General features: G+C 41.6%; 1 protein-coding gene across 4 annotated transcripts in view; it reads right to left on the reverse strand.

The window, feature by feature from the left end:
* Window positions 1-27015, reverse strand: part of THADA (THADA armadillo repeat containing) — a 183847-nt gene that overhangs the window by 113292 nt on the left and 43540 nt on the right. For all 4 annotated transcript variants that reach the window (XM_068158835.1, XM_068158837.1, XM_068158834.1 and 1 more), the window contains exons 27-28: window positions 8136-8225; window positions 4509-4640 (exon numbers count right to left, since the gene is read on the reverse strand). In XM_068158835.1, the coding sequence (XP_068014936.1) occupies window positions 4509-4640; window positions 8136-8225 (222 nt within the window). The remainder of the gene's footprint in view (window positions 1-4508; window positions 4641-8135; window positions 8226-27015) is intronic.

The raw sequence follows: 27015 nt of genomic DNA on the forward strand, positions 1-27015 counted from the left end.
ATAGGTTGGACACGATGATCTTGAAGGTCTCTTCCAACCTGGTTTATTCTATTCTACCATTTATCTGTGAATCTAAATTTGCACAGAATAATTTATGGAGTCTATACATTATACACTGAACCTCTCAGACTTCACTGAAGGAATCTGATCTTTCAGAATATAAATCCGTATTTTGTTTTTAAATTTTAAGATAAATCCTCTGCAATCTTTGTATTTGCCTGGATTGGCTCCTGTTAAGATTTTTGAAAAAATCAACTATTAGTCAAGAAAACTTGGTGTATTTACTCACTGAATAAAAACATGAGTCCTGCAGTACATGTGTGGACTAAAGACTCACGGAATCATGGCCTCTATAATTTTAATTTATTTTTTTGCCTTTGTCCCTAAGTTGGAAATAAATTGCAGCCAACAGTCTGTATCACTTCTTGTAGAGAGACAGACACAGCATCCAGCCCACTTAAATAACAGATTCATTTAAGCTTTCCTATAACAGCTATCAGGATAACATTTTTCCTGCCCATTTGCTCATAGCTGATGTGGACTTCCCCTCTCGTCTAAAGCACTCTTTTAGGAATAGTAGTGATAGGTGATAATGCTCTATCCTACACAAACTGTTTCCTTGCCATATACAACTTTGCTGTCATTAAGTAACAGTCAGAGTACTTATCCTCATATACTAACGACAAGCTCAAAGAATAGCATCGTTATCAGTTCAGGGTGGTGGACTGAGGGAGGCAGGAGAGGAAAGAGAACAGCTGTAAAAGACTGGTACTTCCCATTGCCATCTCCTCCAGTTCCCAACTGAAAACAGCATCAGGGGATTTTGAAATTTAGCTCCTCCATTTTACAGAAGGATGCACAGTACAAAATCGTGCACAAGAAAACACTGTCTATTTCATAACTGCACTAATTTCATGGAAACTTGTTCACGTTTCTTCTTAAACTGTCCTCAGACCGCGATTTTCTTCAATGACTGTCCCTGCCCATGGCAGGGGTGTTGGAACTAGATGATCCCTGTGGTCCCTTCCAACCCTGACTGATACTATGACATTATTATTTGCAACATAATATACCTAGAAGCAACACTGCTTTGAAATCTGTTTGACAAAGTCTGAAAGAGCAAACTTCACTAAGTATTAAAAACAGTCAAGTGAAAGACAAGCCAGATGCACACAAAGTATTTTGAAAAACCTTGTGTTATTTGACATTTTAAAGCTGCTTTTTTAGAAACTACTTAAAATATTAAAAGGTTACATTTAGAAATAGGGCTAGCCTTCAGTTAGTGAAAAGTATCCAAGTCAATATAAGTAATACTTGTTTTACTCCTTCAGAGCATTCAGCCCAGAACTTTTAACACTAAACAAACACTTAGTCAATGCCATGGTACATGAGGACATAAGGTAACTAAAATTTAGATCATTCTAATGAGATTACAGGTCTTTGAAAGAGGGAGGCAAAAAGGAGGTTATGTTTTTCTTTCATACTTAAAACATTACCTCCCAATTACCTCGCTTGTTAATCAAAAACATTCTGTACATTCCTTCATCTTAGACCTAACCATTAAGGCAGACCTATCTAGCTCTTGAAAAAAATAAAAAGTTAAGTACCAAATTGTGAATCAAAGTGTTCCCTTTCAAATAAACCATCTGCAAGGGGAAAGAAGGAAAAATAACTTTTAATAGAACTGCAGATAGATAATCAAATGTCCTAGTTCAACAGGGAGTAACAAGTATGCACATAGAGATTGAGATCTGTCCTTGTAGTATTCAATCCTCCTTATATTGTGTAATCCATCTCAGCACAGTCACAGCAACAATAGCTCTAGATGGAAAATTCTACGCAGGCTTAAAAAGCCCAATTTGAATTCTTGGTGCTAAACCCAGTTTTGTTCAGAAAACTGCTCATTTGCTTGCAAACACCTTCATCCTCTCAGAGCAACAAATGAATGCCCCTTCATTTTTTTACACCGGAGTCCAAAGATCAGTTGTGGGTTATATTCACTCTTCCTCTCTTCCCACCCCATTTACAGTACCTTTCCTTGACAGTGGTACGGCAACAGAAGTGTAAAAATCCCACAATAAAAATATGGCCATTAAATGTTCTAATTGCACTGGGCTACCGAGTATTCACATGCACAGGCAGACACTGTATAACCCAACACCGCACCAACAACTGAAAGGAAGGGTTAACACGGACAGTTTAATCTCTTGGTTACAGAATCATAGAACTAGTCTTGGTTGGGAAAGACCTGTAAGAGCATCAAGTCCAACCATTTAACGCTATCAAGTCTGGTGCTAAACCAGGTCCCTTTAGCACTACATCTACGCATTACTTTAAAACCTCCAGGGATGGGGGTGCAACCACCTCCCTGGGAAAGCTTATTCCAGTGTTTGATAACCCTTCCAGTGAAGAAGTTTCTTCTAATATGCAATCTACACCTCCCTTGTCTAGACCTGCTCCAGGACCTCAATGCCTTTCTTGTACTGAGGACCCCAAAACTGACCACAGTACTCAAGGTGTGGCCTTGCCACTGCTGAGTGCAGGGGACAATCACTTCCTTGGTTCTGCTTGTCACACTATTCCATACAGCTGTTCATCATCTTGGTCACCTGGGCACACTGCTGGCTCATATTCAGCTAGCAGTCGACCACCATCCCTGGGTCTTTCTCTACTGGGCATCTTTCCAGCCACTCTTCCCCAAACCTGTAGGTACTGCATGGGGCTGTTCTGACCCAGGACTTAGCATTGTTGAATCTCATAGCTGGCCATGGCTCATCAATATTTAAATTAAAATACAAAAACAATAAATTAGCATTCTCTGGTGTTTTAACAAAGGCATAAAACCAGAGCTAAGCAACAATGTAAGCAACAAATACAGTTTTAATGATTTTCCTCAAAAGACGCTTGAGATTCCAACATAGCAGTGTTTTCAATTGTTAAACACCCTGCATTTAAAAACTTTTAGTACAGATTTTTCCCTTGAAGAAAAAATTCAAGTTATTATTTATTCTTGAAAATTAAAAAAAAAAGAAAGAGGAGTAGGAGATACACTGTAACTTTTATGAAGAGTAAAAAGATAAATCTATTAGCATTTTCCAACAAATACTTGCTTAAATTAAAACTGGAAGATCTTAGGATAACAAGTGGATCTTGTTTCACTACCAAACAAGTAAGATTAAGTATGGAACTTTCTCACCATGTTTCTCTGAAGCTTTCACATAGATAGCCAAACTTCTCTCAAACACTGGTGAGGATCATTTCTCTTTACCCACCACAGTCCTGTTCCCTTATCCGACTCCTCACCAGTAGCATATACAACACAACAAAAATATCTGAGTATCGAGATGTAACCACCATACAAATGAAAGGTACACTGTATAAAAACAGTGAAGTTTCATCTTAGAAACACATTAAATACAGGATATATCCATGTCTTGATCTAGCAATGTATGCATATATTTATCACAGAATTATTTTGTTTGGAAAAGACCTCCAAGATCATCGAGTCCAATCACTGGCCTAAGACCACCATGGCCATTCAGCCATTATATATATAAATGGATGGGGAGATACATATGTGTGCAGATATATATACACACACACACATCTATATGTCTATACACTAGTCATTACATTTATGTGCTACTGGAAAACCCATCAGAAGTTTGTACAGCAAACCTTGCACTGCTTAAGTCAGTCAAGCTCATCAGTCTTCATCTACCTACATCTTCATACTGGTTGCTTAGCCTGGAGAAGAGGAAGCTCAGGGGAAAACTTATTGCTGTCTACAACTACCTGAAGGGAGGTTGTAGCCAGGTGGGGGTTGGTCTCTTCTCTCAAGCAACCAGCACCAGAACAAGAGGACACAGTCTCAAGCTGTGCCAGGGGAGGTTTAGGCTGGATGTTAGGAAGAAGTTCTTCACAGAGTGATTGGCCATTGGAATGTACTTCCCAGGGAGGTGGTGGAGTCACCGTCTCTGGAGGGGTTCAAGAGGGGATTAGACATGGCACTTGGTGCCATGGTCTAGTCATGAGGTCTGTAGTGACAGGTTGGACTTGATGATCTTTGAGGTCTCTTCCAACCTTGGTGATACTGTGATACCATCCCTGGAGGTGTTTAAGAAGAGACTGAATGGGGCGCTTGTTGCCATGGTTTAGTTGATTAGATGGTGTTGGGTGATAGGTTGGACTCAACAATCTCAAAGGTCTTTTCCAACCTGGTTAATTCTATTCTATTCATTTACCTGGCTGCAATCATGCTGTACATCATTCACAGGTGAATATTTACAAACAAGTTGTACAGTGCTTGCAAGAGCTGAATTGTGATTCTGTAAATTCTTTCTAATCTCCCAAAACAACCATTAACAATACAGGGAGAAGTCCAACTAAAGAGAAACAGTTTTCCTCTTAGAATTAAAGCTGAAGAGAAGGTCAAAAAGACATTAAAAATAATCCCAAATCAACAAAGAATTCCCATCACATGGAAACCCACCACAAAATCACCTTACCTTATAATAAACGGGACAAATGGTGCCATGCTGAGTGCTGAAGAAGTCCCATCCATTGGAGATGGATACAGCCTTCCCAGGATTAAAAGCAAAAGGAACAGGCTTGGATGGATTTTCAACTCCTCAGCTTCACTAAATAAAAGCAAATAAATAAATAAAAATGTGATAAGAAGTATTTGGTGAAAAAATTATCATCCTTTACACTAGCCTTGAGATTCTTCCACTCACAATATCTTTCTGCATTTCTGGTTCAACAAGGTATGCTAAGCTAATCATTGCAAGGAAGAGCAAAATCTTGCTGGGATTAAACATGGCTTCCAGTTTTCCTATGGCACCACTGGGCCCTTAAGACCATGCTACCTTCACTTGCCTACATTATCCCAAGCCTCTTTTATTCCTAATAATGCTGTGCTGCCTTCCTACTATTTAAAAATAGTATTAAAACCAAACATAAATAATGTTTCTCTAGGAACAGAGAAAGATGATTTACAAAAAGATGGTTTTAAAAAGTATTTACTTTTTTGTCCTCCAGTTTGGAAGGAAATATGTGTTCAGTAAATAGCAGGCTTTATTAAAAACTAGTTCTTGCCATTGACACTAAGTGGATACTACTCATACTGCAAAAACTATCAGAAATCCAAGTCAAATCAGCACTTCTTAATTTAGTTAATAATTTTAAAAAGACACAAGATTTAATTCTCATAAAAAACCCCAACATTTAAGGCAAATATTTAAGGCAGTAGCTTTCAATCTTTTTCAGTTTAAAGAATTCCCAAATGTTTCCAGTGACAACACTGACACCTTTCAAGATGTCAGGTAAAGCAGAGTGCTGTGTGGAATACGGACACTTCCTTTTCTTAGAGCAGCAACTACAAAACCTTCAATGACTGGTGAAACTCCTACTCCCAAGTATCCTCCTCAGGCCCATTAAACAGACAGTTGAAGCCCACCTGCAAGTCAGCTGCTCAACATCTACAGTTTGTACTATAGCATTTAAAAAAAAAACCAAAGGCAGGACTGGTTTAAAAGTTCATGAATGTGGGGGTAACAGCAACAGGGTCATCCCAAATGGTATTATCTGCATTGATCAAACTAGAGCTCTGAGCCACCATTTGTGGAGTCTTTAAAATGAGATCAAGGACCTTCCGCCAGAGTCAACGTGTCACAGGTTGGAAAGTGCTCAAACTTGCATGAGGCCTATGACCATGCATCACTCAAACATGTTAGAAAATAGCACTGTTAAACATGAGACAGCCAAACACCCTGAAAAATAGATGTACTTTAACATGTGATCCCAGGAACACAGCACAGGATTTAAGGGGTTAGAAGGGACCACCAGAGATCGAGACCAACCCCCGTGCCAGAGCAGTACCATGTAATCTAGTGCAGGTCGTAGAGGAATGCATCCAGGCAAGTCTTGAAAGTCTGCAGAGGAGACTTCACAAACTCTATGGGGAGCCTGTTCCAGTGCTCTGTGACCGTCACAGAAAAGAAGTTCGTCCTCATGTTAAGGTAGAACTTCCTGTGCTGTCGTTTACATCCCTTGCCCCTTTTCCTATCACAGGGCAGAAGTGAGAAGAGGCTGTCCCTTCCCTCTTGACACTCAGCCCTCATATAATGTGTACTTACTAGATACCGTCTCAGTCTACTCCTCTCCAGATTAAAAAGCCCCAGGTCTCACAGCCTTTCTTCATAAGGCAAGTATTCCAGTCCCTTAATCAACTTTGTAGCCCCCTGTTGGAATCTCTCAAGTAAATCCCTGTCCCTCTTGAAATGGGGAGCCCAGAACTGGATACAATATTCCAGGTGGGGCCTCACCAGGGCAGAGCAGACAGGGAGGAGAATCTCCCAGATAGGTCCTTCTTAATACACCCCAAGATACCATAGGCCTTCTTGGCCACAAGGGCACATTGATGCCCCATGTATAATGTCACACCGACAAAGGCTTCCAGGTCCTTCTCCACAGGGCTGCTGTCTAGATCACCTCCCAGCCTGTACTGGTGCAGTTTATTATTCCTTCCTAGGTGCAGGACTCTGCACTTATCCTTGTTGAACATCATTAGGTTCCTCTTTGCCCAGCTCTCCCAGCTGTCCAAGTCTCACTGAATGGCCACACAGCATTCAGATGTATCAGCCAAGCCTCCCAGTTTGGTATGGTCAGTGAACTTGCTGAGCAGACACTCTGTCCCCTCATCAGCGTTACTGATGAAGATGTCAAACAGGACTGGACCCAATACCAATCCCTGGAGGACTCCACTAGTCAAAGCTCTCCACTGGACTTGGCACCACTGACTACCACTCTTTGGACTCTAGTGTGTAACCAGCTCCTAAATCAGCTCCTTTTCTGTTCTTCTATCCTACACTTCCTGAGCTTACTCAGGATATGGGAGACAGTGTCAAAAGCCTCACTAAGGTCAAGGTAGACTACATCCACTGCTCTCCCTGCATCTACCTATTCAGTTATGACATCATAGAATGTTATCAGATTAGGCAAGTATGACTTCCCCTTAGTAAATCCATGTTGACTACTGTCCATGTGCCTAGAGATGACCTCCAGAATGAGCTTCACCAGAGTTTTTCCAGGGAAGGGGATGAGGCCCACTGGTCTTACAGTTTCCTGGAATCTCTGTCTTGCCCTTTTTGAAGACTGGAGTGACATGGGCTTTCCTCCAGTCCTCAGGAACCTCTCCTGTTTGTCACAATTCTGCAAAAATGTTGGAGAGGGGTAGAGCAACAACATCAGGCAGCTCTCTCAATTCTCTTGAGGACAGCTCATCAGGGCTCATGGATTCGTCAATATTCAATTTATGAATATTCAATTTGACTCCTCCCTAACCCAGTCTTCATTGACTAGTGGAGAGTCCTCCCTCCTCCAGGCTTTCTCTCCTTCATCCAGGGACTGGAGTTCACAGGAGCTGGTCTTAGCAGGAAAGACTAAAGCAAAGAAGGTCTTCAGCAACTGCCTTCTCTGCATCCTCAGTTCTCAGGGCTGCCTCCTCGTTCAGCAATGGGCACACACCTGTCCTATTCTTCCTTCTACTACTACTGACATATTTGAGGAAGCCCTTCCTGTTCTCTTTTACTTGCTTTGCCAGTTTTAGTCCTAAGAGAGCTTTGGCCTTCCTTGTTGCCTTCCTGCATGCAACTTTTGTATAGTTCTCCCAAGTGGCAAGTCCCTTCTTCCATAACCTGTATGTTTCTTTCTTCCATGAGATTTCCTTCAGGAGCTCCTTGCTCATCCATGCAGGTCTCCAAGCACTTCTACCCAATTTTTTACTCAAGGGAATGCACCTCCCTTGGGCTTGGAGGAAGTGGCATTTGAAAACTGACCAACATTCTTGGGCTCCTTTACCCTCCAGTCTTAGCCCATGGGATCTCTGCAAAGAAGACTTCTTCAAAGAGGACAAAGTTAGCAGCTACTAATTACTCAGTAGGAGTTCATATTCCGGAGATTTAACTGCCATGTCCAGAAGTTCTAGGAAAAGAGCCTTAGCAAAAGACACCAGAAGAACTATATTGTTTCAAGGAGCACCACTGAAAGAACAGCACTAGGGTTTACGGGACACAATGCCATCTGAACTTTTCATCACATGTAGTATTTCAAAGCTTTCTCAGAGACTGTCTTACCTGTTCAATGTATTGGTTGCAACCTCCAGCTGCTTGAGAAGAAATGGATAAAGACTTGGAAATCGAGAGAAAAACTCCCTCCCTGTCATTCTGTAGAAGGGAATGGAGATGATTAACAATTAGCATTCTACTGTAATTAGCTGCACTCAAATTACCAGTTTAATTGTTGGATTTCTGATACAACAGTGATGTGAAAGAGCCAGAAGAACCACGTGTAGGATGAACTCCTTTCAAAAAAGGCACAATGTTTAATTAAAGGTTACAATACAGTATAGCCTACACAAGTTAAGCAATTGTCTGTGTCTGTCTGTACCAGCATTGTGTCAGCTAAAAGGGCCTGGCCTTTTGAGAAACTACAAATAAAACATATTTAATAGACATGTACTAACAGATGCTTATATTTTACTGATACTGAAAAGCATATCAGAATAGTAACTTAGAGAACTGTAAAACACAGGAGAAGACATGTCTGACCTTCCTTTAGCCCTCTTTAAACAGCGCTGCTTTAAGCACAGGCAGTGGTGGTATTTCCAGGCCACATATTTTGCTTTTGTAGATGGATTGACCACATTCAAAACAGAACAACATGCCAGTACCTACTGAACTCATCCCCAGTCAGAACTAACAAGGCAGCACAGTTCAAGCCACAACTGCAAATCAATACAAGCTAAAAAGAGGTAAGCAGAAATCTTCTATATTTGTTTGGTTTACAGTCTTTTGATCAGCAAAGTTTCCTATAAACCACTCAGCACTAAGCAAGAGCCACTTAAATGTTACAGTGGGGAGGTTCCAGCTAGAGATATGCTATGTAGATAAAATAGGCTTCCTTTAAAGAGCCCATCCATTTAAATGAAGAAAGTCAGCTACAGAGTCTGCTTGCCACATGACCAACCAAGACAAGTAAGTAAATGTTAGCATGATTCCAATGCAAAGCTTCATCTAGAAGACAAATCCAGGTCTGGAAAAATAACATGGTGAGATTGCAAGCCTGAATGTGCATTAAAATAGACATAAAAAAAAAAAATTCAAAAATAATTAATGCAAGAGCAAATCAGGACATGGCAAGCAGTGGCACAGCTTCTTTCAGCACTCAGCTAACATAGTGTGCCTTAGCCACACAATAAACAGAGCAAAACCAGATCACTAGATGGAAACAAATGTTCAAAGAGGTACAGAAAGCTTTCCCTAGGCATGTAAGAACAGCCCAGGGAACTGCTGTTAACTGAAAGCATGACCAAGGATTCTGCAGTAGCTCCTATATATACAAAAAACATTTCAGTAAAAAAATGTAGATGGAAGCACTTGAACTGGGACTGACTAGAAATCACAGCACTAATGAGGATGGTTTCAAACCATCTATACTCATAATCAGTGGTTACTTCAGCAGCAAACGCCCATGGAATTGCTTCTAACAGCTTCCTCATCTTCCTTTTTCTGCACATGCATTATGTAGCACTGAAGATACAAAGCCAAAGACAGCAAAAGACATAACATCTGAGAAAATACATCAAGTCCAAGAACTCATCTTATTGAGTTTTCACATGTAAAACATTAAGAACTCATACCAGAAGGCACATCAAACAAAAGCAGAACTGGGATTAAGTTTCCTATGGATGGCCACTGGTGAAAGGCTTAAAAATGGATCATATGTAAGTGGCATCTCAAGCAACAAATATTTTAACAGGCCCATTTTTAATATTTTAAAAATCCAGTAGACAAGTTTGAATTTATATTAAACAATGGAGCTGAATATCCTTACAAAGCCTTAAAAATCTTTATAATTAATGTTGTGTCATGAATCTTTTTGACAGGGAAAGAAAAAGACAACTACTGAAGTCGGTAACTTACACACCCTCCCTACTTGGTTTACTGCTCCACAGGTTACATGAGGAATGAGGGCAGTCAAATCAAAACCACTGATCAGTCACATCTGCAGAAAAGATGCCCAAAGTCACTTAAAGAAAAAAAAGACAACTGTCCGAGCAGACTGATTGACAGGGAATGGTTCAAAAGGGTGTCTAGTTCAGAGAAGAAACGAGGACTACAAACTATCACAAATGCTACAAAATGAAAAGGTGTTCTCAAAAATACAGAGAACCAATTTAAATGTGAATCCCCTACCTGGGAATACCAAGCCAGGGAGACACAAAACTGGAGCATGAGCAGAAAACAAGAGAGCTAGGCAGAAGTACTTAGTTGATTCATTTTTGATTACTGACCACGCTTATTGCTCCTGGAAAGGCGTACACATTATTAGGCGTGTATAAGTAAGCATGTACAGCAACTGAGACAGGGACAACAAAGAAATGCAATAGTTCTCAAAAATTACACTAACCCACACATTTTCTATTAACTTCATTAAAAACTATACTGCTTTGAAAAATAAATACCAGTGCTTGAAGATTTAGCTAATCCACGTTAGTAATATAAACATGGTCATGCATGTGCATACACACACAAATGTGAGTTGGCCGTGTGAGGGTTGGTCTCTTCTCCCAGGCAACCAGCACTAGAACAAGAGGACACAGTCTCAAGCTGCACCAGGAGAGGTTTAGACTGGATGTTAGGAAGGTGATCTTCACAGAAAGAGAAATTGGCCATTGGAATGTGCTACCCAGGGAGGTGGTGGACTCATCATCACTGGAGATGTTTAGGAAGAGACTGGATGAAGCACTTGGTGCCATGGTTTAGTTGATTAGATGGTGTTAGGTGATAGGTTGGATTTGATGATCTCGAGGTCTTTTCCAACCTGGTCTATTCTATTCTATTCTATTCTATTCTATTCTAATCAGTTAATCTTATCTTTAAATGAAGGTAAGTTCTTGACATACCTAATAAAGAAATGTCAACAAAATATGGTCTAAAATAATCTGAAAATCACTGCTAATAGTTTTCATGAAACAAATCTTCCCTCCTTTTCTAAAACAAGGAATGATAGGTTTAAATTAAAAACATAGATACCTGTCCTCCCATTAGTCACTGAGAGTTTAGACACAGACTTTTGGCAGTGTGGTTACCGTAACTAAATCCTTAAAAGTAGCATTTTGCAGATCACGGGATTACATCTATTCACCTTAAAGCGTGTTTATAACAGAAGTAACTGGAAAGATCCTTAAGACACTAATGTTTCCCCCATGTTCAGTTGAAATGATTTTTACATTGCTTCAGAGCACATCTTTGACAGTCTGTTTAACAGGGTCTGTAATAGTATTTTCTTTTTCCAGTTAGCAGCCCATAGTAGCACAATTTCACAATCCTGAATTTCAAAGGGGATTACTGAGACCTAAACAACAGACTAGCGGAAGGTGACTTTCTGAAACAGCAAGTGTGGTAATGAAAAAAAAATAGTTATCAGTGGGCTGATGATCCTTACAATAAAATATCTCTCCCCACTGTAAAATGTCATTTAAACTAAATTACAGTTATGCTTAATGCCAAAAGATTGAGAAGGAACTAATGGAAGCATTTCCATTCTCCTAAATGCACTTGTGAAAATATTTGTAAAGCTGTAGACACAGAGAATACTGTGATAAACAGGAAGATGCAACATTTACCCCTCAGATACTTAGCGGTTTAACAGTGCTAGTTCTCTGCCATAAGCAAGCAAGTGTGCAGAAAAGTCAGATGACTAAATTAAAGGACTACCCATTCACAAAAGGTTCCACTTTGATGGATGGAGACAGCACATTTCAGAAGAAAGTTTCTTTGCAGTTTTCACCCAGGTTTCCTGAAGATAGTCCATTAACAAAAAACAGTCACACAGAAGTATCTCCTGTACCATGCCATAGAGAACCAAGCTATACCCATCACTTCTTTTATCTGCATTCCCTTGAATTGAACAAATTCCTTCCTAGTTTTGATTGCTCCAGAGTCCATTTAAGAGGGAAAGAAGGTTGTGATGACAGAAAGAAAGGTATTATGAAGTATACAAAGTTCATATAAACCATCAAGAAATTACTCAGAAGGCATACGATGCTATAAAAGACAAAATTTGATTCCTAGCAGTAAGCATTTGCAGTGAGTTACTAAAAATCTACAACTAGTTGCCGTAGTAAAAATTAAATACATGCATATATAACTGAAAGCAGACTGTAAATCTATGAAACTTTAAGGAAAAGGCTATTTTTAAAATGAACAAGAATACAGGTTACAGTGCTGATAATAAAACCAACCAAACAAACAAAAACAGGTTTGCTTTTCTCTGAAATAACCTAAAACAGAAGCCCTTAATAAATCCTTGATTGTTCATGCATTCATTCAGCACTGGTCCTTCAGCTTTAACACTTTTCACAACAGAACCTGGGGTCACCTAAAGTAAGCTAAGCATCACATACTTGCAAGTCTTCATCTCATCTGCTTTGCCTGTGAAGACATTCTGTTTCATTGAACTTCTAGAACCCTTTCTCAAAAGGGGAAAAAGATCCTTGCAAAGGAGTTGCATGGCTTATTGAAAGAGCTTTAAACTAGGCTCCAAGAGGGAAGTGGGTAAAACCAGGCTCACTAGGGAAGAGCCTAAGAACAGCCTTCAATCTGCCATCTCACTTAAGGTGGATAATGGTGGTAGAAGCAACAACAAAAACACAGGGCTCACTAATACGTTAATGACCACAGGAGTAACTGGGAATGGACAGAGAGCAAGAATGAAAACTTAAATCCCTCTCTGAAATGCTTATATACCAATGCACAGAGTATGGGAAATGAGCAGGAGGAGCTGGAGAATGGCGTTACGCTGCATGGCTATAACACAATTGGAATCACTGAAACATGGTGGGACAGCTCCCATGACTGGAACACTGTCATGGATGGCTATGTACTATTTAGAAAAGACAGACCAACAAGGCAAGGAGGTGGTGTTGTGCTCTATATGAGAGAGCAACTGAAATGTATTGTGTTCTATCCAGGGGGATAGGTAAAACAGCTTGAAAGCGTGCGGGTAAAAATTAAGGGACACAAAAAGGGGAATGAAACAGTTGTGGATGAAATTGTGACAACTACAGACCACCAAACCAAGAAGATGATGTTAACAAGGCCTTCTACAGTCAGCTGGACATAGCCTCTAGAGCAAACTCCTTGGTACTCATGGGTGACTTCAATCACCCTGGTATTTGCTGGGAAGTCCACACAGCCAGGCACAGCCAGTCCAAAAGGCTCTTGCAGTGTGTCAATGATAACTTCTTGATGCAGGGAGTGGAGGAGCCAACAAGGAGAGGCATACTGCTGGACCTTGTATTAACTAACAGAGAAGGACTGGTTGGGGATGTTAAGGTCAGGAACAGCCTTGGTGACAGTGATCATGACATGGTGGAGTTTAGTATTATAAAAGGTGGAAGCAGGGCAGTAAGTAGGACTACAGCCATGGACTTCCACAGGGCTAACTTTGTCCTCTTCAAAGATCTACTTGCAGAAATCCCATGGGCTAAGACTGGAGGGTAAAGGAGCCCACTGCCCCTTGTCCTGTCATTGGGCATCACCCAGAAGAGCCTGGCTCCATCCTCTTGGCACTCACCTTTCACATATTTATAAACATTAATGAGGTCGCCTCCTCTCCAAGCTAAAGAGCCCCAGCTCCCTCAGTCTCTCCTCATAAGGAAGATGCTCCACTCCCTTAATCATTTTTGTGGCTCTGTGCTGGATTCCTTCAAGCAGTTCCCTGAGGTCCTGTTTGAACTGAGGGGTGCAGAACTGGACACAATATTCCGGATGCAGCCTCACCAGGGCAGAGTAGAGAGGGAGAAAAAACCTCTCTCGAGCTACTAACCACAGCCTTTCTAATACAACCCAGGATACCATTGGCCTTCTTGACCACAAAAGCACATTGCTGGTTCATAGTCAACCTTCTATTCACTAGGACCCCTAGGTCCTTTTCCCCTTCACTGGTCTCCAGCAAGTCAGTCCCCAGCCTATACTGGAACATTGGGTTGCTCTTTCCCAGGGGCAAGACTCTGCACTTGCCTTTGTTGAACTTCATTCAATTTCTCCCTGCCCAACTCTCCAGCCTGTCCAAGTCCCACTGCATGGCAGCACAACCTTCTGGTGTGTCAGCCACTCCACCAGTTTGGTGTCATCAGCAGACTGCCTGACAGTGCACTCTGTGCCCTCATCCAGGTCATTGATGAATAGATTGAACAGCACTGGTCCCAGTACTGACCCCTGAAGGACTCCACAGGATACAGGCCTCCAAGTAGACTTTGTCCCATTGACCACAACTCTCTGACTTCAACCAGTTCTCAATCTACCTCCCTACCTGATCCAAACCACACTACCTCAGTTTGGCTGAAAGGATCATGTGGGACACAGCAGCAAATGCTTCACTGAAATCAAGATAAAGCACATCCACTGCTCTAACATCATCTATCCACCATGTTTATGTTCTCATGAAAGGCTATCAGGTTGGTCAGACAAGGCTTCCCTTGGTAAAACCATGTTGACTGCTCCTAATGACCATTCTTCTCCTTTACATTAAAAAGTAGTAATGCAGAAACAGAGTCTAATTTACTCCTTGAACTGCAAGGATAATTGCTGCTGAAATAATTCAGAAACCTGTGCTGAATCTGGCAAAACTGCCATTCAAAATGACAGCTTTATAATCCATGTGTTATGGGTTTGCTTCTTTTGTCCTCATTAAACTATGAAAACCACCCCACAGAGCAGCTTAACTCACTTGGGTTTTAATTGCCCATTTTTACATTCGTGTTCTTTCCCTGACCCTTATAATTTAAGTGATTAGAGCTGTCTCAAAATATACAAAGTTTATTTCCCTATTAATGAAGATATACTACAGAAGCATAAACTTATAGTAACTGCAAAACATTTCCTTCCGCTACACAACAAAAGCGTGTCGTGTTGTTTTATACTGACGTTACAGCAAAGACCAAAGATAATTCAGATATCCTTTAAAAATTAAGTTCTTTCTTTTGCTCCTTAAATATCACTACAGAATATGACAATAAGGAATCACAGAATCAACCAGGTTGAAAGAGACCTCCAAGATCATGAAGTCCAACTGATCACCTAACCCTAACTAATCAGTGCTTCATCCAGTCTTTTCTTAAACACCTCCAGGGATGTCAACTCCACCACCTCCCTGGGCAGCACATTCCAACGGCCAATCTCTTTTTCTGTGAAGAACTTTTCTAACATCCAGCCTAAACTTCCCCCTACACAGCTTGAGACTGTGTCCTCTTGTTCTGATGCTGGTTGCCTGGGAGAAGAGACCAACCCCCTCCTGGCTACAACCTCCCTTCAAGGTAGTTAAGGTCTCTCCTGAGCCTCCTCCAGGCTAAGCAACCCCAGCTCCCTCAGCCTCTCCTGATAGGGTTTGTGCTCCAGACCCCTCCCCAGCTTTGTTGCCCTTCACTGGACACCTTCCAGCAACTCAACATCTTTCCTAAACTGAGGGGCCCAGAACTGGACACAGGACTCAAGCTGTGGCCCTAACCAGTGCTGAGTCTAGGGGCACAATGACCTCCCTGCTCCTGCTGGCCACACTATTCCTGATATAGGCCAGGATGCCATTGGCCTTCTTGAATCACAGAATCACCAAGGTTGGAAGAGACCTCAAAGATCATAAAGTCCAACCTATCACCCAACACCTCATGACTAAACCATGGCACCAAGGGCCACATTCAATGCCCTCTTGAACACCTCCAGGGATGGTGACTCCACCACTTCCCTGGGCAGCACATTCCAACGACGAATGACTCTCTCAATGAAGAGCTTCCTCCTCACCTTGAGCCTAAACCTACCCTGGCACAGCTTGAGACTGTGTCCTCTTGTTTTGGTGCTGGTTGCCTGGGAGAAAAGACCAACCCCCTCCTGGCTACAACCACCCTTCAGGTAGTTGTGGATAGCAATAAGGTCTCCCCAGAGCCTCCTCTTCTCCAGGCTAAGCAACCCCAGCTCCCTCAGCTTCTCCTCGTAGGGCTCGTTGCCCTTCTCTGGACACGTTCAAGTGCCTCAATGTCCTTCTTAAACTGAGGGGCCCAGAACTGGATACAAGACTCATAGTGTGGCCTAACCAGTGCTGAGTTCAGGGGTAGAATGACTTTCCTACTCCTGCTGGCCACACTATTCTTGATGCATGCCAGGATGCCACTAGTCTTCTTGGCCACCTGGACACACTGATGGCTCATGTTCAGCCTATATCAACAAGTACCCCCAGGTCCCTCTCTGCCTGGCCACTCTCCAGCCACTCTGACCCCAGCCTGTAGCACTGCATGGGGTTGTTGTGGCCAATGTGTAGAACCTGGCACATAGATGTGTTCAATCTCATTCCCCTGGACTCTGCCCATCTGTCCAGCCAGTCAAGGTCCCTCTGTAGAGCTCTCCTACCCTCTAACACATCAACACCTGCCCCTAGTTCAGTGTCATCTGCAAATTTACTGATGATGGACTCAATCCCCTTGTCCAAATGATCATCAAGATATTGAACAAGATGGGGCCCAGCACTGATCCATGGGGGACACCAGTAGTGCCTGGCTGCCAGCTGGATGTGGCACCATTCACCACCACTCTCTGGGCTCAGCCTCCAGCCAGTTCCTGACCCAGCTCAGAGTGCTGCTGTCCAAGCCATGGGCTGACAGCTTGGCCAGGAATTTGCTATGGGGGATGGTGTCAAAGGCCTTGCTGAAGTCCAGGCAGACTACATTCACAGGCCTCCCCACATCCACCAGGCAGTCACCTGATCATAGAAGGAGATCAGGTTGGTCAGGCAGGACCTGCCCTTCCTAAATCCATGCTGGCTGGGCCTGATCCCTTGGCCATCCTGTGAGTGCTGTGTGATTGCACTCAAGATGACCTGTTCCATAATCTTGCCTGGCACTGAGGTCAGGCTGACCAGTCTAGAATTTCCTGACTCATCCCACTGGCCGTTCTTGTGGATGGGCATCAAGTTGGCAGCTTTCAGTCATCTGGGACCTCTCCAGTGCACCAGGACTGGTGAAACATGGTGGAGAGTTGCTTGGCAGCTCTCTCAGAACCTTAGGATGGATCCCATCCAGTCCCATAGACTTGTGGGGTTCCAAGTGGCTCAGCAGGACGCTGACTGCTTCCTCCTGGATTACAGGGGGACTATATTGCTCCCTGTCTCCATCTGCCAGCTCAGGAGGCCAGTTGTCTGGAAGACAACCTACCCTAGTAGTGAAAATGGAGGCAAATAAGGCATTTAGTACCTCTACCTCCATGTCTCCTAAGGTGTGGAGATTGTCCTTGCCCCTCCTTTTGTCATCAATATATTTATAAAAGCATTTTTTCTTGCCCTTCAGAGGAGTGGCCAGTCTAAACTCTAGGTGGACTTTCGCCTCTTTCCTACATGACCTAGCAACATCCTTAAACATTTCCTGGGTTACCTCCCCTTTTTTCCAAAGAAGGTACACCCTCTTTTTTTCCTTTAATTCATTCAGAAGTTTGTTGCCCATCCAGGCTGAAGGTCTGCCCCAGCAGCTCATCTTCCAGCTCACTGGAAGACCTCAAGAGTATACAGAAACTTGCAAAAGAGAACAGTTACTGCTTAGGGAATAAGATAAAATGGAAAGAAGTTCAACGTGCAAAAAACTGCTAAGAAACTAGATTGTTTCTAACCCAACCTAAGCCATACCTTATGCAAGAATGGTAAATGTATTTCTGGACAAAGCAAGTAAAACAATTCTAGCCAGAGAAGTCTGCTGAATGTTATCTCAGTGAATAAAATGGCTTTTTACCCAACCTATGCTTCAAAATAGAAAGTAGGGCAGCTCCAGCTCAGAGCGGAGATCCTGTTCCCATGTGCCTCCTTCACAGATAAAAGCTGCATGGCTTTTCTGTGAGACACAGCAAACAGCAGGAAGCAGACAAAATTCTGCAATGTACTCTGAGGGAACATCTACACAAGGTTCATGGCAAAACTATAGCTGTGGTTTAAGAGATTAAACTCTAGCGTAATCTCTACGACTGACAGATATTTTGCACGCTGCAGCTAGGATATGCCATTAGATAAAACAGGTCAGAGAAGGAACACGACTTAAGGCGTGGAAAGAACATACTTCAAGTCACTAATCTATTGTTGGGACCAATATTTTTAGTTTAACTGCAGACCACAGTAAAAGACTTAGGAATGCGGCAATGAAAATCCATCAATGAAACAAAAGTTGAGGCACTGTCTGTAGAAAGTGAAGATTAAAACACTATGAAATAAAACTGGCTATCTTGAGGAGGCAAATACTAGAAAAAGATGAAACTAACAGGTAAGACTGCATGCAGCTGGAAACAGAAAGAGTATCCAAGCATACTAGTTGCTACCTTGGATCCCTCAACAAGAGGACAAAGACAATAAGCAAGTATGATTCTGTAGCACATCAACCCTGAGCCAGCCAGTACAAACACAAGTGTCACTCTCCGATAACTGGGTAGGACATCAACTGGAGTAAGCCACAGCTGACTTCAGCTCAGAGAGACATTTTTAAAGAGCTGCTCACATGAGCAAGGGAAGAGAAAGCAAATTGCCTGAGAGAAGATTTAAAAACCTCAGCTTGTTTTGTCTGACAAAATCAACAAAGATGGGATATATGACTGGCATCCACAAATACCTCAAAGGAAGCATCAAGAGGGAAAATAATTATTTAAAATAAAGGACAATGCTGACCTAAGAACAAAGGAGTATTACATGGCCACGAATAAATACATATCACAAGGTAGGTTTCTAATGACCAAAGCAGCAAGATTCTTGAATAGTTTTACTGAGGAAGGTGGCACTTCCTGCAGAAACAGTGGGTGAAAAGCAAATTATTTTTAAGATGTGATTTGCTCAGTTTATAAAAGGAACAGTACAGAAAGCTTCTTTATGAAAAGAACCGAGTCAGTGTACCAGCAGGACCCTTACTACTGTGTGCTCCTGTGATTGTGACATGCTGATCCACATGGAAATTGCAACCCTTTCTAAACACATGCAGTTCAAATAGTGATGAACGCTCTCTGATAAGAATTATCTTTTTAAATCTCACCCTTGATATCACCAATCAGACTAAGATTTCATGCAAGCAGATTCCAAAATGCACATCGGGTATGCGTGAAAACATTTCTACAACTTCCTTTCAGAAGTTCCAGGAATTCAGTGATCACCCTTAAAGCTCTGCTTGTATTTCACAAAACTGGAGTCTGTGGCACGTTTCAGAAAGGGTGAACAGGTGGCTCACGTCTTAAAAAACACCATTCACCTCCAAAAGCATTGCACATTTCACTTGACTTGTGGAAAAAAAGAGGAGCAGAATCTTAATCTATCCTAAGACAAACCCATTGTGGTCAGCTCAAGGAGGTAAACTGCAAATTGCAGGACAAGCACCACAACTGGAGATTGGGAAACATGCTAATGGAAGGCTCCAAACTTGCCAAGTTTCAGAGCTTCAGATCCGTAAGAAGAAACTGACAGAAAAACCAACCTAAAGAAACTTGTCCATAAATGCACAGAGAATCCAAGAGTCTGATGAGCATTCTAACAGATTAAACTAAAACAGACTTGAAACAATTGCTTAAACAATTCTCATAATTTTTAAGTAATTCTTGGAATCTGTTATGTTTTATTTCTTAGGGAAAGCAGTTAAGCTACATTTTTATTATGGCACAAAACTTTAAAATGGAATAAAAAGTGCTGTACTTGTCAAACAGGTTCACTTTCATTCAGCTTTCTCATTTGGAAGCTGAGGGGAGTACAGCTTGGATAAAAGAAGTATTTGGGCTAGATCACCAGGCCCAAAGGGCATCAATGGTTCAGTGTCTGGTTGTTGGCTGATAACCAGGGAAATACTCCATGGATCAATTCTGGAGCCCCTACATCCCTCAACATTTTAATCAACAACTTTGTGGGCGAGATGGTGCCTTGTGCAGGTCTGTGGACAACACTGAAATAGGAGTGGATGAAGCACATGCAGTAGAAGTCCAGTGTAAACAGACCTTGAAAACCTTGAAGGCTTGAGTCAACAGATATCTCATGCAGTTCAACAAGGAGAAACACAATGTATTTGCACCTGAGCTAAATAACCCTGAGCATCAACACAGGTAGAAACTAACTGGCTCAGAACAGCCCCATGTAAAGAGTCTGGGGAGTGGCAGCAGATGCCAAGATCACTATGAGCCAATGGCATGTCCTCACTGCAAACATGGCAAACCCCATACTGGACTGTGGTCAGTAGGATAAATGTAGCAGCAGATCAAGGGAAGTTACTGCCCACTTCTATCTCACACAGTGAGGATGTACATGGAATCTTCCAACCAATTCTGGGTTGCCTGGTTCAGAAGAGATTAAACAGAAGAGGGTTCAGCGAACAGTTGCTCAGATGGACAGGTTCCAGAGCACATTCCCTATGACAAGACGGTGAAGAAGCTAGGTTTGTTTCATTTGAGAAAGAGGAGATGCAGGGAAGATCCAACAGCAGCCTACAACCACTTGAAGGAATCAATTTTAAGAGATCTAAACTTCTTACAGCAGCTGCAGATGGTATAAAAAGGACCAATGGTCACAAATCATAGCTTGAGGGTTTTCAACTAGGCAACAGGAGGTTTTTTGCTTACTTCTCACTGCAGCACTATGGTTTTAACTCAGTTTTCTTAACAGATCAATTTTTCTGGTCTTCCTCTGTATTTATTGGCCATCACTGGCTACTGCAATTGAAGTAAACAATAGCTCATGGTAAGAATAATAAAATTGTTGAGATTCACCCAGTCTTAGAAGGTTAGTAACTTAGTCTTCAGCACAAAGTACTGCTCTTGCCACAATGGACTACTGTTTAAAATACTAGCTTGATGTGAAATAAACCCAACACAAATTATGTCCTGTTTTTTCACTCTCAAACAGTATATACTTATGAAAGCGCTTGATTAGAAGTCCCTCTAGATGACAACCAGAAAATCACCACCATTCTTACTATGACAATGTACATGACAAGCTGCTTTCAAACAAACATTTCAAACGTGTAAGAGAATTTTAGTGCTCCCACAGTATACAAAATTACCACATGATTTTGGGGAGAGGCTTGGAAAGCCACCATGAAGCCCTGAAAGAACAAATGTAAAAACCTTGGTCCTATACATCAGCTCAAAGATGATAAAGGACATCTCTTCAGTGACAAGAAGGGACAACTTCTCAATCAAGTTGTTCCAAAAAAACCAACAGCACCACCAAAACCCCACACCACAATGCAGGCATCATTTTTACCCCACACGTCACGAAAAACACTATGGAGGGTAAAGAAGAATTTTCATAAAGATGTGGAATTTGCACCCTCAGTGAGGATGTGGTGACGCTGCACCTTCAATCTATCTAACATTTGTTTTGTTAGGAATTAAAAAATACTCTAATCCCAGAACAGTAAGCAAAATAGTTTAAGTTCAGTGACTGGAAAAGACATTCTTTTATGCTACATAGCCCTAAAAGACATACTTTAACAGAACTATGCCACTATATCTTGGGTTTCATTTTCCTTCAGATAGAAGTGCTAGAATAAACATTCTTACTAGTTTATGTGGCTGTGTTTATATGAGGTTAATAACTGAACTGTCAATCAAGGCCTGGATAAATACAGCAGTTACATACCTTTTGCTTAGAAGCACTTTTATTTGCAAGAGAGCTAGCCAAGATTTCCAAAGGACTGTTGGGGGGGGGAACTTTCAACCCACCACATTTGCTTTGATCTCTTTCTAAGTACAAGATTCTTTATACCTCTTTTGTTTTGCTATTTATTATACTCTTTGTGTATTCAGGAACAGAAAAAGCACCTGCCTAGACTAAATACCTCATGAAAAGTATAACTTAGAAGAATAATTATGCAACACACAGTTCACCAAAACAACTCACAAAATCCTTTTCCAAGAGCACTTTTGTTACTATACTAGCAAGAGAAGTGTACAATGGGCTCAGAATAAAAATAGGTGGAACAATAACTTAAACACACCATCAGATACAACTTGGTAACTACATCAACATATTAACCAGCACTTAACTCTGATATACATACACAAATGCATCTGGATACATGCATGTATATAAACCCCAGTTAAAAGATGTGTTTTAGATATATAATTATTTTTAGCAAGATGTTTTTGGAAAATTGAACCATGTATTGCCTGAGTGTGCAAGTGTATGTGCATACATCACAGAAACCACAGAAACATTCAGGTTGACCCTCGGGATCTCCAAGTCCAACCGATAACCCTACTGTACAAAGTTCACCCCTAAATCATATCCCCAAGCACCACATCCAAACCACCCTGAAACACACCCGGGGTTGGTAACTCAGCCACCTCACTGAGCAGCATATTCCAATGCCTGACCACTCTTTCCATAATTTTTTTTTCTCCTAACGTCCAGTCTAAACCTACCCAGTTGCAGCTTGAGGCCATTCCCTCTTGTTCTATCATTAATTACCTGTGAGAAGAGATCAGCACCAGCCTCTCTACAACATCCTTCCAGGTAGTTGTAGAGAGCAATGAGGTCTCCCCTCAGCCTCCTCTTTTCCAAACTAAACAGCCCCAGGTCCCTAGTGGTTCCTCATAAGATTTATCCTCCAGGCCCTTCACCAGCTTCATTGCCCTTCTCTGCACCTGCTCCAGTACCTCCACATCTCTTTTGAACTGAGGTGCCCAAAACTGAACACAATACTCAAGCTGTGTCCAGGATGCCATTGGCTTTCTTTCCCACCTGGGCAATCTGCTTTCTCATATTCAGTTGCTTGTTGGTTGGAACCCCCAGGTCCCTTTCTGCCAGATTTGACTGGGATTTATGCCGGTTAATATTTCTCTTACTCTGTACACACTAGATAAACATTGAAGGTATTTCAGATAGATATACACATTGTGTTCCTAAAATCAACAGACAATTCTCAACTTCAAGAACAGTCCGTGTTTTCTGCTAGAGGAGTTTTTAGATAGGACTTGTTAAACAAACACTAATTGAAGCACTAACAGAGGGAAACAGATTTGTTTAGGAGCTTGTTTTTCAATTTGCATCTGCTCCTGCACAAACTTCAACCTTCAATTTAAAAGCTGATAGCACCTTATCATCATTATTCCTATTATAAAGGCACTTAGACATGATAAGCCTGATCAAAATTATGTTTAAACAAGCATATTGTTACTGAACTATTAATCAGTAAAAGCTGTAAGACTTATCTGAGTCAGCCTGAACTTTTGCATGTTTTCTTTAGACAGTTCTGAGATTAAGTCTTCTAAATCTATCAAAAACTTAAACAAAAAAGTCAAGTAAAATAAATGTAGCCTATTTTGGGGGCACAGAACAGGGAGGGACTTTTAAAAATTACTTTAACAAAAACAAGGCCCTTACAAGTCAATATACTGCAACAAATCCTTTATAACTACTTTTCAAGCATTCACTGAAACAACTGAGGTGGCATGGAGGGAACAGGCAGCAAAACATGGAACAGAAGGACCTAGTGTAAATGGCTCAGTCATCTTGTGAAACCTCACTATCAGTGACCCAGGATTTCAACTGAAAAGCTGCAACAGACCCAGGCTGCCAGAGAAAATACACTAACAAGATCCAAGATAAAGCAATCCCAACCCTTCAAATTTCCAGTGATCTCAAAAGAGTGGGACTTGGCATAAGCCCTGAGGTCTACTCAAGAAATCTGACACCTTCCTGCACTAGTTCTCTCAAGTTGTACCAATACAGCTGCAGATGCAAACATAATGCAGATGATCCACAGCAGAGCCTCACTGAAAACCAAAGCAGCATAACCAAAGCAGCAGGCACCATGATGTGTAGCTGGCAGTTTCTTCAGCTCATGTCCCCTTAAACTACAGAACAGGGTTTCAAAGTATAACCTTTCCTAGCATCACCTCATATTGCCTTGTTCTCAGTCTGAGACAGACCATTCTGACTGGCTTTCCTAAAGGCCCTTCAATGACCACAAAGCTGAGCTCAACCCACTTTCTTGCCTCTAGTCCCTTGCAGGGACAGCCACTGCACATGTAACTTAAAATGTCTGTCAGCAGAGTTAGGCATCCTCTCACTCTCATGGAGTCAGGGAGCCCTTTTGCACACTTGTTCTACTGCGAACACTCAAAATGGCACAGGAATGTTTGGAGGTGAAAAAAAGACAACACAAAACCAGGTATCAAAACAAAACTCCAAACCCATCATGCCTGGGGGGGAAAAAAATCATGTTATTTATCAGACAGGTCATAGTTTGTTCGTTCAGTCAGTCCTTCAGTACAATGCTTTTCAACTGGTAAGACTATCAAGTAATGGACCACCACTGTGCTGCCACCATATAAACACCTCAGCTGTATGGCAACTATTATGTACAAAATTAACATAAATAGGAAATACAACACTACATCAGTAGACTAAAAGTAGCAAAAGACATGACAGACCTCTAATTTTTGCATAAAGTATGCTATATGTGAACTTTTAGTGGAGATAAGAGGAAAAAAAAGGGAAATAGAAGATAAAGTATGTCAAAGAAACACAGCAGTAGAGTCAAGTAGCCAGTACTGTTCCAACAACGCTTTCTCCTGGAAGTCTACACAAACTCTCCACCCCAACTCCATCAGTTTCATAGTAACTCTTCCTGAGAAAACAACCAGAAAATCCATCCCTTTTACAACAGATGCCTCAAATTGCCCAACAATAAAGTAACTCCCCACTATCCCCCCTAGCACCTAATCTAAAAATTAGGCTATGTAAAAACCTATGCATGGTCCTAATGGCAGCATCAGAGTTGGGCTCTGTATCTGTCCACACACAGACTGGTCCTTAATGCAAATAGAACATGCTGCAGGCCACAGAACAAGCAGCTCAATCCCAGATGACTTTCACACAAGTTCCTATAGATGCAAGCTGCTAACATGTTAGTGCTTTTGAAGTAAATGGCCACATACAGAAGTGAGGAGGGCGAGGGGAAGCAATTTACTTTGCTTTAATATATGAATTCTATTCCGGCAAAAGACTAAACAAAACAAGAGCTCCCAAAGAGCCCAAGCACAGCTTCACCTCAGGGATGCGGCTGCAGGGAGCTGCGCAGCAATGGCGACACCTTGTGGTACCCAACCACTGAAACATACCCCTCAACCACAACCCACCTTAAACCCACCACCTGAGTTCAGGGGAAGACACTTTACAAACGAAATAGCTAAACATTCTCCTTCTTAATCACTATCTCCTGTAGAGACAGGAATCAAACTTGAAATCAAATCTCTCCCTCTGTTTTTATACCTAATGTCTCTCACTGATCTGTCTTCAGAAGTATTTTCCCATTCCCCAGTTCATGGCATTGATGACTTCATTTGAGAAACAGTAGAAATTACTACATGCAATGTTTAAAGAAATTGCTACATAAATAGAGGAAGAAAAAGAACTCAGCCCATTTGGTTAAAATTACTACAAAAAACTTACTGTGAAAAAGCTTTAGAGAAGCAAGTCAACAGTGACAGTCACATAAAATTTACTATTTTTAATTAATTCAATTAAACCATATAAAAGTTTACTGACTGCATTGTAGTATCTCCCATCCCCAACAGATGCATACTTCCTGCAATTCTACAAATGGAAATCTCAGACAGTACATCTCATCACACTGTATGTATTTGAGAACTTTGCTTGCCTTCCCACTTCCCACAAATTACTGTGAAGTTTTTTCCCTAGGATTGAAGCTTAAAAAAGCTGAGGTGCATCTCTTCTTCAGTAAGTGCTCAGTATCAAATCTAGTAGAAACATACCAAACTTTAAATGCTGTTATGAAGTGACAAGACAAGAAACGAGAAACACTTTTTATTGCTCTGCTTGGGTTGCAAGGGTTATGGGAGTGAATCCCAGGTTTGTGTGAAAAGCCATTTGAGCTTATGACAAAGCAGGGGTGTTTTTATGCAGTAGGGGGAGACAACATTTCAAATCAGTTTGGGAGAGTTATTTTCTAAGGAAAAATCTCCCTTAAATCTCCTACCTGTGTTTCTTCCAACATTCATACACGTAGAGTAACTAATTTTTCAAGTGACATCTGAGACTAATTATTTGAAACAGCTAAAATGGCACCTATCTATGATTTAAAAGATAAAAAACTAGTATCATCTCAGGAAATTTACTTGCTCTTAATGTGCACAAATATTGCATTAGTTACAGAGATCAACACTAAAGATCCAGTATATAAAGAACTTTTTTAGACAGTGGAATGTTTGCAATTAAATTGTAACAAAAGCCTTTTTTCAGAAAACATGTATTTGCCCATGATCTGAAAATCTATTAAGACATCCTGACAGGGAGGTGATTCAAGACAGCCAGCATGGCTTTATTAGGGGCAGGTCCTGCCTGACTAACTTCGTGGCCTTCTATGATAGAATGACTCTGCCAGTAGATAAGGGACAACCTATGGATGTGATCTCTCTGGACTTCTGCAAGGCCTTTGACACAGTCCCCCACAACATCCTGCTTGTCAAATGGGAGGGATAGGGATTTGATGGGTGGACTGTTCAGTGGATAAGAAATTGGCTGGATTGTCACATCCAGAGGGTGGTGTTCAATGGCTTGAAGTCCACATGGAGAGCAGTGACAAGTGGTGTCCCTCAGGGGTCCATAGTGGGACCTGTACTGTTTATATTTTTATCAATGACATAGAGGGATTGAACACACCATCAGCAAGCTTGCAGATGACACCAAGTTGTGTGGTGTTGTCAATACACCAGAGGGATGGGATGTCATCCAGAGGGCCTTGGACAAGCTGAAGAGGTGAGCCCAGGTGAACCTCTCATGAGGTTCAGTAGGAGCAAGCACAGGGTTCTGCACCTGGGCTGGAACGATCCTCACTATGAATACAGACTGGAGGATGAGGTGTTAGAAAGCAGCCCTAAGGAAAAGGATTTGGGGGTGCTGATGGATGAGAAGCTGGACATGAGCAGACAG

The sequence above is a fragment of the Melanerpes formicivorus genome, unplaced genomic scaffold, assembly GCF_026170545.1.
Source record: "Melanerpes formicivorus ecotype bairdi unplaced genomic scaffold, bMelFor1.0.p_v2 SCAF_43, whole genome shotgun sequence".
Taxonomy (NCBI): Eukaryota; Metazoa; Chordata; class Aves; order Piciformes; family Picidae; genus Melanerpes; species Melanerpes formicivorus.